Raw genomic sequence first — 14,778 nt, forward strand, 5'->3', positions numbered from 1 at the left:
AAAAATCGCCGCTTCACAAGCCAAAATTACGAATCAAAGAATTGCACAAAATCAGTATCCATGTACCATCAAAAATCGCCAAGGAGTACCCTAAACTATACTTTTACCATCATCTGCAATTGCTGTATTTCCCCCTTTGCATTCTGAAAAAACAATCACAAAATTTTGGGATCAGCATTCTACAGAAAAAGCAAGCAGTGAATTAATTTCAGTAAGCATTATGCTTTTAACACACATTAAGTTATAAGATCCTAGTATCAAAAAGGTTTATATTAATGGACATGGCAGTAATAGATTGGAACAATTACCTGTGGGAAGTTTGTCCTCATAGCATAGTAAACAAAACATCTGATAAAATGAGAGGGCCTAGCAAAACACAGAAATCAACAAGCCTTCCTATGGTTTCAAAATATTCTAAGATCTATAAATCGACATCAATCACTTTTTAAATGTAACTTTTAATATGTACAATATTTACAGATCATAGATCAAACATGGTGGTTCAGTTGACAAATAAATCTATATGCCTTCATAATCGAAAATCGAAATCAAATAAGAACCGAAGTGTTCCTAATCAAATAGTGTGCGAACCATCAGACATCCATCTATCGAACTGCCGGTGGAGAGTCTATCGAAATTCAGAAGGCACGTCGCGTCTCGTTAACACGCAACGCTAGCGCCATCTATCAATTAATCAAAATAATTTCCACACACTCCCCACCTGAACTCTGTCAAGAGTTCACATCAATCTAACAAGAATCAAATTTATATCAATAAGTATTTTAACATATAATTAAAAAACAATTGTTAAGTATATTAAATGAATAGAAAATATATTCAAACTATAATCACTATACTAAATTCTAAAAAAGGTGTGTTATCATCAAATATAATTTGACACTACTTTAGTAAATCTAAACTATTCTTAATCTAAGCATATGAAATTAAACTAGTAATATAAACAATTGCATAAAAAACATATTCAATCTTATTCATATTATTAAACAATAAAAAAAAAATGTTTTTAAAGTTCCAAAGGATATAATAATTGAACTGGTCGTTTTATTATTGTTCCATCAGCAGTTTTTAGTTCACAAGAACGAACTTTATTATCACGACCACGAAAAACGTTTATCACTCTGCCACAGTTCTACAAAAGTTTGCACTTATTGTTGCCTTCAATTAATACAAGATCATCAACTTTTAGATCATCATAAACGTTAGGATTTTTTAATTGATGAGCTGTCCGAAGATCCATCAAATATTGTTTTTTCCATTTAGTCCACAATTGCCTAACCAATAAATCTTGATAAATCTTTCTTTTGGTCAGAGAGGTCTTGGTAGAGCCATCTTTAACAATGGAATTAAAGTTGATAGGTAATGTAGAATCTTTGTTTCCAAAAATCAAAAAATTGACTGGCTTTAGTGGCAACGGTTCCTTGTGGTCATTGTACACATATGTCAAAGGACGAGAATTCAAAACAGCTTCCACTTGTGCTAAAACTGTTGACAATTCTTCAAACGTTAGTAAAGCTTTACCGAGAATTTTTCGTAAGCACTCTTTCACTGATTTTACTAATCTCTCGTAGAAGCCTCCCCACCAAGCCCCTCGTTCTATTATAAACTTCCAACTGATTCTTTCATTCGACAGAAAATCTTGGAATTTCTCATTCGACAATAGTTTAGAGAAATGTTCGAGTTCTTTTTTTCCCTTTTTAAAAGTTTTTGCGTTGTCCGAATAAATTACTCGACAATTGCCTCTCCTAGATGTGAATCTTTTGAATGCCATCAAGAAAGAATCTGTAGAGAGATTCGGTACAAGTTCCAGATGTATGGCTCTAGTGATAGCGCATGTAAATAATGTTACATAGGCTTTTTGACTTCCTTCGATGTTTTTTACGTAAATCGGTCCAGCAAAATCTATGCCAGATACGTAGAATGGTGGTGTCTCATTGATTCTGTCTTCTGGAAGTTGAGAAGTGGTCTGGTCAGAAGACTTCAATGAATATCTTTTACAAATAAGACACTTGTTTATTATTTTCTTGATAAATTGACGTCCTTTTGGGATCCAAAAGCGACTTCGAATTTCAGCTAAGGTCGTTGCTACTCCTCCATGCATCATTTTAACATGTGCACTTTCTACTATCAAATTTGTTAGCCAGGAGTCTCTTGAAAGAATTGCCGGATGTTTTTCATCATGTGACAAACTAGAATGTTCTAATCTTCCACCTGCTCTCAGTATCCCGTTCTGGTCTAAAAATGGGTTAAAAAGATATAAAGCTGATTTCTTTTCGACTTTATTCGCTTTCTTCAGAGACTCAACTTCTTCGGGATAAAAACGTTCTTGTTCAGATCGAATCCAATAATTTTCGGCATCTACTATTTCTTCAGTCGTTAATGGACCTGTCAAATGGTTTGTTTTCCTAATTTTACCAATGAATCGTTTCATCCAACCAGTTATTCTCAACAATTTTCTTAAATTACTATATTTTGAGATGTCTATTACCCTTTCTTCAACTGCCGTGCATACAAATTCACAAATATCATTAATATTTTTGCGGTATTCTAATTCTTCTTCAGTGACAGGTTTCTCTTCATTCTGTCGAGGCCACAACTCAGACGACATTCTAAGCCATTCTGGTCCTTGAAACCAGATAGGATTGTTTTTCAAATCTGGAAGTTTAGCTCCTCTCGAAGCCAAATCAGCGGGATTACATTTACCGGGGCAATAATGCCAATTTTCTGGGGATGTCAAATTTTGTATTTCCTGAATACGATTTTTAACGAAAAGCTTAAATTTCTTTGCACAGTCTTTTATCCAGAAAAGTGTGATTTTTGAATCAGTCCAGAAAAAACAAGAAAGTTGTAACTTCAAAACTTTAGTGATGCTAGTGCCTAATTTGGCTGACAAAAGAGCTCCCATTAGTTCCAACCTGGGTAAGGTGAGGGGTTTTAAAGGTGCTACTCTAGTCTTTGAAGCAACAAAAACTGTATATATTTGTTCATTGCTAGAAATTATACGCAGATACGCTACTGTACCATACGCTTTTTTGCTAGCGTCAGAAAAACAATGCAGTTCAATTCTTTCCACATCACTATTACCGATTGCAGAAAAATAATATCGTGGAATACCGATTTCGTCCAAATTGGAAACTTCTTTGCACCATGTTTTCCACACAGAACATAAATTTTCTGGTAGTTCATCATCCCAATCTAAAGCAAGTGTCCAAATTTGCTGCAATATGATTTTGACTTTTGACTCTAAGTACAAACGGTGATAATAGACCTACAGGATCAAAAATTCGTCCTATTGCTTGTAGGACGAAACGTTTAGTATTAACTTGTTTTGAGAGAAATGTTATCAAATTTTTTACATCAAAGTAAATTATGTCACCTTGGTTGTCCCAGGCGACTCCTAACACTTTCAATGGAGGATTTCCAGCTTCCAAAACATGACTAGATTCCTCGGATTCAATACCTTCTTTAATCCATAATTCGCGCAGTTCTTGAGAATTGGTGTGCCATTTATGTAGAATCATACTAGCATCTCTAAAAATTCTGACGCATTCTAAACTGGTATTGAAAGCAAGTTCAACGTTTTGGTGTCCTCCAATGATGTCATCTACATAAATGTGATCATTTAGAAATTCGCAAGTGGCAGGGTAGGTTTTCTCATATTGTTTCAAATGGTGTTTAATGGTTGCAGCCAGTAAAAATGGACTGCTGTTTACGCCAAATAACACACGTGTGAACCGATAAGTTATAAAATTTTGTGGATCATCGAATGGGTTTTTAGTAAACAGAAAACGCGTTACATCTCTGTCCTTCTCATCTACTTCTATCTGAAGAAAAGCCTGCTTTATGTCACTTGTAAATGCTACAGGATGAAGCCTGAAGGCCAACAGAAGTTCAAGAATGTCAGGATACAAATTTGGACCAATATGCAAGCAGTCATTTAACGAGATTTCAGCAGGTCCATGTGAAGACGCGTCGAATACGATACGTAGTTTACTAGTAGTTCGATCACTACGAACGATTTCTCTGTGAGGCAAATAAAATGTGATTTGAGATTCACTATCAACAGTGTCTGGAACTGGTTCAATGATGTTTTGTTGTAAATAATCTTGTAGAACTGTTTGATACGAATAAAAGAGTTCAGGGTTATTCTGAAATCGCTTTACAAGTTTCTCAAATCGTTTCAGCGCAATCGCTTTATTGTCATGTAACTCATATTTTCTATCAGACTTCCATGGCAGCCTAACCTTGTAACGAGAATTTTTGTATAAAATTTCCGATTCGAATTTTTCCATTATGGTATTGTCAAATGGGTCGGATAATTGATTTTCAGGTTTAATTCCTAAACTTTCAAGCTCCCAAAATTTCTTTATCTGATCAGATATTATATCTTCCTCAACTATGATATTAAAGGCTGTGGACGTGTGTGTTGTACCTTTAGTGTAACCTAGCAGAGACCAACCGAATAACATTTCAGCAGCTACTAAATGTTTGTCTAAACGCTTAAGTTTCCCAGTTACTACATCATAATAATGATCAGCTCCTATCAAAAGAGTAATTTTTTCTTTGCAATCCCAAGAATCTGCGAGTTGTAAACCTTCTAACTGTTTGCCTAAAATGTATCTATCCAGATTAGGAGGTGGTAAATCAGAACTTGAAATTTGTTCAGTCACGAGAGCTTCAATTTCAATTTTCAAATTCGGTGTTTCCTTGTTCTGTAATTTTATCTTAACAACGTCAAATGTTTTTCTAATGGGTGTTTTATTTCCAAACGTAAATACCGAAAGAGTCTCTGTTCGAATAACAGGAAGCTTCAATTTATCCGCGATTTCTTTTCTTACGAAGGAACGCATACTACCTGAATCCAGTAGAGCTCTAATTAAAACCGACTGCGTAGTTGTTCGAAGTGTTACGCAACAAGTTTGAAGTGAAATAGTTTTAATTTTGCTGCGTGAGAATGCTGAAAGAACATGCGAATCTTCTATACTTTTATTTTTTTCATTTCGTTCTTTCTCAGCGTGAAAGCATATTGAACGGTTATGTCGACCTTTGCACTTGGAGCAGACGAGATGGCTTCGACACTGCTTTAGGCGGTGGTTTAATTTCAGGCAAAGGTAACATCGGGAATGTTTACGTAATAAATTTCTCTTCTCATCAACTGTCAGTGATTCACAGTCTTCAGTAACATGTTTGGACGTATTACAAAACAGACAGCAATTAGTTTCTTTAACCGGCGCCAAGAGCTGGTAAGTGGAATGAACGATACTCGCCTTCCCACCCTTCTCTTTATAAACACAGGAAGTGCTTTCTGATTTATGAGTGGAGAGCAAAAGATGGCTTCTCTCGCGACTTTCCAATTCTAAACGAACAAACTGCAATAATTCGTCAACATTAAAAAAGGATGACGAATCCGTTTTATGATTGAATTCTAAGGTTATATCAGACGGCAGAGTTTTCATTATGGCTGGAATCAACATATAACTGTATTTATCCGGTGTGACTTCTAATGATTTCAAGCTGCGTATTTGAATTTCGATAGTGTCACAAAGTTTGCGAAGTTTTACAGTGTCACTGGATTTGGTTACTGGGGTAAGATTCAGGAGTTTTTGCATGTGTGAGTTTATAATTATATCTTTTCTGCCAAACCTGTTTTTAAGTATTTCGACAACTTCATCGTAATCTGGTTCCGAAATGCAAAAACCTTCTATCGCGTTTGCGGCGTTGCCGCATAAGTACGATTTTAAATAATTAAATTTTTCGATCTTTGTTAAAGATTCATTATCATGGATTGCTACCTTGAAAGAGTTCCAAAAACTTGTCCACTGGGTGTAATCTCCATAGAATTTAGCGATGGTTAATTTTGGCAGACGCGTACATTTATTGCTTTCGATTTTAGAATTAGTTTCGTTAAGAGAGTTTTCATTATCCGAATTTGTTACTTTATTCAATTCTTTCAATTTTTTATTTACTCTGAATTGCCATAACTGAATTTTCTCTTCGTATTCGATACAAGATAGAATTTCTGCTTCAAAGTCTTCTGCCTCTGATTTCCAGTCACGCTCTATCTGAACATCTAACTCACTCAGAGCTTTTGATTTCGTGATTAATTGATCTAAATTTTCTTCTAATGTACTTGTATCAATTTCTTCTTTATTCAACTCCGATTCGATTTTTTTTAGAATCTTGGACACGGTGGTCCTGATAACTTTGCGTTTCGATTTTAATTTAACAACAGACTCTTCCGCCATAGTTACTCTACAAATTAGAAAGTTTAGCCTTACCTTTTTTGCCGACTTCGCACACTTGCAACGTGCTAAATCCAATTCTTGACGGCCTAATGCACCAGCTGTTTCAAAATACTCTAAGATCTATAAATCGACATCAATCACTTTTTAAATGTAACTTTTAATATGTACAATATTTACAGATCATAGATCAAACATGGTGGTTCAGTTGACAAATAAATCTATATGCCTTCATAATCGAAAATCGAAATTAAATAAGAACCGAAGTGTTCCTAATCAAATAGTGTGCGAACCATCAGACATCCATCTATCGAACTGCCGGTGGAGAGTCTATCGAAATTCAGAAGGCACGTCGCGTCTCGTTAACACGCAATGCTAGCGCCATCTATCAATTAATCAAAATAATTTCCACATATGGAGCATAAAAATGCAGCAGGTCAAATACTGATTCACAAAGAGGCATCAACTCCTTTGGAATTCTGCAGGAATGAGTGGCACAAACTTGGTGGGATCTTTTACTGAGCAAAGATATGCTGAGAATCATATGATTAAGCAAATTATATCACTCTAACCATTTAACCTTTATGTCCGAGATTACTTTATTTTGTAAAAAAGAGTTTGTAACTTTTTTATTGTATTTCTTTATGCATGAGAAACATCTCACATTAAACTTACAAAAATGTTAAGTTTTTCACTAATTTTTTTTTTTTTTTTTAATTTAAAGTTGGGGCTTAAAAGTCCCATTGGGACATTATTTAGTGAGTTTATTGATGGGACCTTAAAGTCCCATAGGGAAATAAAGGGTTAAAACAACTTTCAAATTAGATTTAAAATTTAGGATTTCATAAAATTTTAGGATAACTAATTAATTCTGTTAAAGATGTTATAAATGCAACAAGAATTGACATAAGTTCTGCAGTAAATTTGCAGGAATACAATTTTGAAGAGTAAAACAGAACCTTCTTCTAATAATTCTATTCCTTATTTTACATCTCATATGGCTCATAATTTTATTCATTAGCTTTAAGTAAAAATAGCAATAAGTAAAAATAACATCTAATTATTAGACTATGTTCACATTTTGTTTCTTTTTAATAGTTTCTTAGTTCTAACAGCTGCTTGATTTCTGAATTTTGGTTTAATTCTCTTAGGCTCAAAAGATTATCCATTCATTCTTGAATATGAAATAAAACAGTAGAGCAGAGCATCCAAAATTCGGTGATAAAATATTCAAAGAGAAGCTAAAAAGTTTCAAGTTGAATTCTAATAATGATTGTAATTTTACAAGCTAGAGAATCTCTCTAAATATTCTCTTTATTATGATTATTATTATTCATAAAACATTTGCTTATATGCTCACAAAACATAGCCATTATGTATTTCCTTATAAATTAAACAGTAATGAAATGTTACATAGGTGCTACTTTGGTAGACGGTTGCACGGATTTTTGGCCATTTACTATGGCGTAATTGTTAGCGCTGTTTTTACAATTGTCAGACATCTTGAAAAACGCTGTTTTTACGTAATTTTACGCATAGTATATCGAATTAAAAACCATCATACCAACGTTTAAAAGAATTAAAATATTACTTAAATCCAAATACTTTAAAATAAGCAAATAAGAACGCTTAGTGCACTAGACCTAAAATGATAGCAATTAGTTTATTGCCGCTAAAAAACAAGGGATGTCTCATACTTTTTTTACCGCTACAACGGTTATCTCTTCCACCATGACCACAATACCATATACGGCCATCCTCAGAATTGGCTCTTCTAACGATCTTTATCTGTGATCCACATTTCTTGCACTTCACTGAAGAAGCAATTAGCGAGGTTTCCTCCAAAAATTTTAAATAAATTTCCTCTAACCCTTGTAGCAATTTATAAATAAATCTTTAATTAGCCAGGTTGGCCAAAATAAGGTCTCTACGGAACAATTTTTTTTATTCCGATACCAATAATTCTTGGTATTACCAATAACAACATTAATCTTTGAAAGGCACATATCCATTTCCTATGAAATCTAAGGAATTCGAAGAGATGAATAATAAAATTTTAAAATGGCGCGATAATGCACAAATATTCAGTAACCAATCAGGGAGCTGATTACAGCTGGTTAATGCACAAATATTCTGTAACGATTTAGGAGCTGATTACATGATGCCTAGAATTAAAATTACTTAAATAATCAAACATAATAAAATCATTCTCCGATAAAAAATGCAAAATTAAATTATATTTTAATATTTAACAGCCATAAATAATGTTTAATACATTAGATTAAATTTAAAGATATTAAAACCAATTACTTTTAAAGCAAGGTGACATCACTGATTAAATCATCCACAACATAAATTATACAAAATATCATAAACAATAAAATTTTTATTTCAAATAAAAATGCAAAATTAAATTGATTTTTAATATTTAGAAGCCATAAATAATATTTAAAACATGGAATTTATGCATAATAAAACACATTATTTTTTAAATAAAATGACAACAAAGTATCGGTTACCATAAATAACTTGTCCAGCAATGGGTTTACCATAAGTCGTATCGCTCGCCAAAAAAAAAAAAAAAATCGCCAAAATCCGTGCAACCGTCTACCAAAGTAGCACCTATGTAACCTCTAAACTTATACAGTCAAAAGTCGTTAAATAGGACACCCATAATCCGGAATGATCTATAATCCGGACATCAAAGCTAAAATCTTTCTGCGCATGTGCCACATTGACGCATGCGCATAGGCGTTTTACGCGTGCGCGCAAAACATTTACAACTGCGCATATGCCACTGCGACGTTTTCGCGTGCGCGTTTAATGTATAACGGACGGTATAAGCTAAAATTATCTAATTATCTATTTCAGTTAATGTTGATGATTGCGTTGTTCCTTAATCTTCGAATTGGATCCGGCTTATTATTTTTTGCAGACTGTAAGAGCAATTTTATAAAAGTAAGCTTGAACTTTCGATTATGTCAAATAGAATTTCCGATGCTGGAGCTCCCAAAGGATCTAGAAAACGAAAGTATGCTTCGATGTCCATCAAACAAAAAACGAATTGCTACAAAAAATGGATAAAGGCATATCCTTTGTTTATCTAACCGTTCCGAAATCTGTTTATCAATTTCACGCTGCTCTGCGCGGAGGGAGGGGGACGTTGTGGCGCACAATGAACTGGAAGTTGATCTGTCAGCACTATCGTTATCTTCAGGGCAGATGTTTTTATTTTATTCGGCTTATAATTCCTTACTATATGTAGTATTTAATTTCGATGTACTCCGTCTTTGATATGATTTAAATCAAATTCCTCGTCATTATAAATATCACGAATACAAATCAAATAGTTTTCTGGTTGCAATTTTCTAATTTCGGCTATGCATAAGGTATGCTTTACGCATGCGCACGTTGAAAGAAATGTTTAAAGTAAACAAATAAATATTAAGCTTCTTTTTTTTGTAAATTTTGATACCCTTTAGATCATAATTGCTCATTATTTTATAAATTACGGTTTCATATTTTTAATTTTATAATTTCTGCATGCCATCTTACCAGATTTAAACTGATGATCTATAATCCGGAATCGCCGAAGTCCCAACGAGTCCGGATTAAAGACTTTTGACTGTATATAAATTCTTAAACTGAAATTATCATACGGACTAATTTTTTGTGACTGCAAAATTAGACAGTGTATATTATGAAATAAAAACTCCCAAGTGTTGAGAAAAATAGTAGAAATATTGTATACATATAAACAAGAACTCAAAGCAAAATTTGAATAAAACTGCAGAAATCATAAATTTTGAGAACTCCTATAATAGAACACGAATATAGTTTGGTCCAAACTTAAATCTACTTAAATAAGATTTTGCATTAATAACTTCTAAATTTTATCTCCTTAGGGCTAGATTAGACACAGGAGGTAAAATGTTTATGGAATTCATATAATACTCACAAGAGGAGGAAGAATTGGCTTTCCAAAACTTCTGATACAAGAAGAAAAAGATGAAAATTCTTCAAGCTTTAAAAAGCTCTCACAGCTAGAAACTGGAATTAAAACACTATCTTTAATGAAATAATTATACATAAACACATGAGAAAATATTACAGCAGCAAGTGATGCATGTAAGTTAAACTACACTTAACAGTGAATGCTACGTAAATGAGAATAATCATGTAACATACATCATTATGATAAAGCATAATTCATAAATTATCCATGACAGTACCTGCATTAAATAAAGTAGTAGCGGTTACACTAAAATGCATTACATATTGTACTATTAAACAAAATAATATATAATGGTACACTCTTTCTTATTTATAAAATTTAAGGATTCCCACATTTTACACCAATCTGCACAAAAAACAATCGAGATGTAACGAAATACAATTCTCGTGTTATACAGTATAATATCTAAAAACATAAAAAAGCTGCAGATCTTTTCAGAAGACCTACAGCTCCAACAAATTCACTTAATGTTAACTGATAGATTTTAAGAGTAAATACCTAATTTAAATGTAAAATATGTATGTAATAAATAATTTTTGCAGTTATAAAACATTATTCTTCTTCTTCCATAAAAAAATTGCCAAAATTGTACCAAGGTAAAAGCAATAATAGGTAAATATCTTTTGAAGTAAGTCTCCTCTTTAAAAAATTGTTTACATTCACTGCTTAAAGCAATTTATTTTTATATTTCTAATAATTTAAATGAAAATCAGAAGTAAAACTAAAATTTAAAAAAAAAAAAAACTACAGTTATTTAAAATATCAGAAACCAGTTTATTCAAAATAAAGTTAGAATAAAAACATCATCTGTTAACTATATTAACCTTTAACTGATATAGCGAAAAATTTATGTGTAAAGATATCTGCATTGCAGCGTTATATAAGACCTTATCATAGGGTCCAGTCATTTATTCGTAAATGCTTTTCATGTGTTACGCAGGAGCAGTACAGACAACCATAGCCATGGATACAACACATTTTATTTTTGGAATAAAAATAGAAATAACAAATGGGAAAATAAAAAAAGAAAAAATAATCGGATGAAAACCCACTTATAAGAAAAAGAAAATAACTAATGAAATCTATTATAAAACCAGCGAGGGTATATTGGGAGAAAAATACGCTAGTAAATACGTTAATTCACAGCAAATCAAAACAGTACAAAATTTAAGGTCTGTACAATCAAATGAATTTGAAAACTATTCATTTTTATTCACTTTCATACAATATGCTGGACAGTCTTCGGTACTGTGCAACCGTCTACCAAAGTGGCACAAGTACACAAACATCTAACACAACTTCTAGACTTAATATAATCAGTAAAATGACATTCGGTCGAGAAACTCCGAAATTTTATTTTTAGTTTCCTGTTGCTTAAACTTTTTACAATTTGCCAACTATACGAAACATAACTACACTTTCGTTAATCTGATGTAAAAAAAACTAAAAAGTTTACCATTTAAATTCATCATTTCGTACATTCGTGTAAACAAACCTAACTCTCTTCACTCTTTTTCCGTTACCTTAGAAACAAAAGCAAAACAGCATTGGATTTAACTGTTGCCGTATAGCTGGTTTGAAATTCTAAAAAAAAAAAGATATTTTTTAAACGAAAAGCAAATTTTTCAATGAAGAATTTTATATTAACAATAGCATATTAAATAGCTTCTACTTGCAGTATGCAAGCATTCAGTAAATGACTATGAGAAATTTATACAGAAAGTAAATTTCTAAGGTTAAAGTAACATCTAATTAGCGTAACATTAGTTTCGGAATATAATTAACTGTATGATTCACTGACTTTTTTGAAATTTTCTTTATTTTCTCGCGCCTTAATCAAAAGCGTATGTTTAAGGTGTCGGATGTTTATAGCATTATAAAAATTAATTACCTGTTTGTTGTAAATCAGCGGTATATGTAAACTAGCACATATCTTTTAATGCTACATGCAAATGAACTATGTCAACAAACATATCCCCAAAATTTTCTGCATATTTGGGTAATTATAAGCATTGAATATATATAATTATATATATATATATATATATTTTATTAATTGATCAAATAGTGAACTGTGCTGCAAAGATACTATTTCATTTGGCTCTAGTGCAGAACTGCATGGCCTTCGATTGGCGACAAATTTTGTTCAGTTTTGATAATGAAACCCTATTTCTGGTTATCATGATAGTTTTAACTTCCTTATCTTTTTTTAATGAAAACAGATCGATGTGTACATGGACAAACTCAAGGCAGTGTGCAATGCCGAGTTTGTGCAATTCTCTGATGTTTTTTTAAGTGAAAATAGATTGATGTGTACATGGGCATCCAGTTTGTGCAATTCTTTGACTTATTATTTTGGGTTTGTGTAGCGGCCATCTTGAAATTGTGCCTTCCTGTCGCCGATATTGGCATAAAAAAAGTATCGCATCCAATTGTAAACTTTTACTGTTCATTTTCATTTTTCTTCCTCTCATCAACCTTTTGCATTACATAGGCAACCTTTTGCATACATGTTTAACAAGTAATTTTATTAGAACTGTTTAGTCTGTTGCCAATAAAAGGCCAGACGTGGCTAGCAGTTATCTTTTTTTGAATGTTGTATTATTATGCTGTCCTTCATACAGACTGTTTATTGCAGAATTCGAAATTTGGTACTGTTCCGTTAGAGCGGCGTCGGTTAAAAATTCGCCACTTTTTTGGCTGCCAATTCTCGCGAAGTATTAAATTATATAAAATAACAACAGAGTTCAAAAGAATAAAAAAAATTTATTCTGTAAAAAGTAAATTTTTTTAATATTTCTTAATTCTTAAAGAAAGTAAATTTTTCTTTTTAATTTTTTTAACTTAGAATATTCTACATATAAATAAAAAATATCAAAACAAAATGAAATACAATCTAAACAGATGGCATAAAATTACGAATATCATTCAATATTGAAAAAAAATTTCTGAGTTATTGAATATAGTCGACGCCACATAAATTCTATTAAATATAATTCTAAATAGTGAGGAGCAGTGCCACACTGACGTTTATTTCTCCATTTAGCACTGCCCTGTAATTGCTCTATAGTTTTGGCATCAATTTCTACAAAATTATATTTGTAGAAATTGATGCCAAAACTTTGTGATTCGCGGTAAAATGTTCATAGACAGCATTTCTTAGTTCTTCTGAAAAAGTAATGCTGCCATCCGCAATGTTTTCTTGAATGGAGTCATCAATGTCATAGCACAAGGATCAGGAATGGTGACTAGAAAACATGCTTTGCTTTCCTGAAATGAACCCCTGAATATGTATTGTTCTAGAAGAATGCGTCCAGCAATGTTTTTCCTTATTGTAAAAAGACTCGTCTGTTTCTACGATTTTGTTGGTTCCACGGATTTTAATTCTTTTACGAGACATCAAACTATTTGCACATACCACCTTGTAGTTATTCTAATCTACTGTCGTATTATGGCTCATTTCTAATTGAAGTTCACAAAATTCAGTCGATGTCAGTTCTTGACCTTGACACCACAGACAGATGAAATGAATGACATTGAGGAAAGTAAGACACGATCCTTCAAACCATGTTTTCGTTCTCGATCCTTTTTTTTTTACAGCAAGAACATATATCTTAAGCCATGATATTTTAAATTTAAATAAAAAATATTTAAAATAACTAGCAACGATATTTCAGAAGAAAAATAGAATTCTCAAACCATGATATTTCAAATGTTAAATTCTCGAGCCAAGATATTTGCCGTGGTTATTGGCACATTTTAAACTAATGCCACTCTAATGGAATTGTACCCAAAATTTTTCATATTCCACTTTCTCATAATACTTACATACATAAATTTTTGAAATCGAGTACAATGAGCAATGTCATTGGATGAAATAAACAGTGAACTTTAAATAAATATTTGAAGATTCTGGATTCTTTTTGTTGCAGTTTTGTTTGGAAAAGATTTTTGCTATTATTTAGAAGGTATAAAAAAAGAATTTTGGGCTACAGTACATGAATGAAGGGTTAGTTGCATTAAATTATTCATTTCCATCATAAGAATGATATGTATCTTGTGTAGTAAATAGACAGTTTTTTTTTTTTTTTTAATCAGTTTTTTTTTTTTTTTTTTTAAAGCAGTAGCTTAGTGAGGAGGAGAAAATCTATCTCTGGGTGCACATCCAATTGCACCAAATTGTTGTTGCAAAATTTAAAAATGAAATACTGTCCATTTTTGGCAAACAACAAGGGACATAAAATTTTGATTTGTCCCTGGGTGCTGAAAAGCTAGCTACAGCTTTGTAAGAAAAGAAAGGACAAAGTATTTTACTAACTCTTTACTGCTACTGAAATTTTCTCAGACTGAATTGGAAGCTTGGGTAAAAATTTACAATTGGGTGCTCCTTGTTTTTTGGCGATTCTCTTTTGACACCAAGATCGGCGCCAGGAAGGCACAAGTTCAAGATGGCCGCTACACAAAACCAAAATAAGAAATCAAAGAATTGCACAAACTTTGTGT

General features: G+C 32.3%; 1 protein-coding gene across 3 annotated transcripts in view; it reads right to left on the minus strand.

Moving 5' to 3' along the window:
* Cp110 (Centriolar coiled coil protein 110kDa) overlaps nt 1–11,871 on the minus strand; it is a 70,026-nt gene extending 58,155 nt beyond the window's left edge. For 2 of the 3 annotated variants that reach the window (XR_015042464.1, XR_015042465.1), the window contains exons 1-2: nt 11,732–11,871; nt 10,219–10,310 (exon numbers count right to left, since the gene is read on the minus strand). Coding sequence is in view for 1 of the 3 variants with exons in the window: in XM_035356816.2 (XP_035212707.2) it covers nt 10,219–10,310; nt 11,732–11,756 (117 nt within the window). In the remaining 2 variants the exon portion in view is untranslated. The remainder of the gene's footprint in view (nt 1–10,218; nt 10,311–11,731) is intronic. The other variant, XM_035356816.2, reaches the window with a different exon arrangement.
* Nucleotides 11,872–14,778: the final 2,907 nt, after the last annotated feature.

The sequence above is a fragment of the Stegodyphus dumicola genome, chromosome 8, assembly GCF_044657685.1.
Source record: "Stegodyphus dumicola isolate Sdum_Otavi_A_Nest chromosome 8, ASM4465768v1".
Lineage (NCBI taxonomy): Eukaryota > Metazoa > Arthropoda > Arachnida > Araneae > Eresidae > Stegodyphus > Stegodyphus dumicola.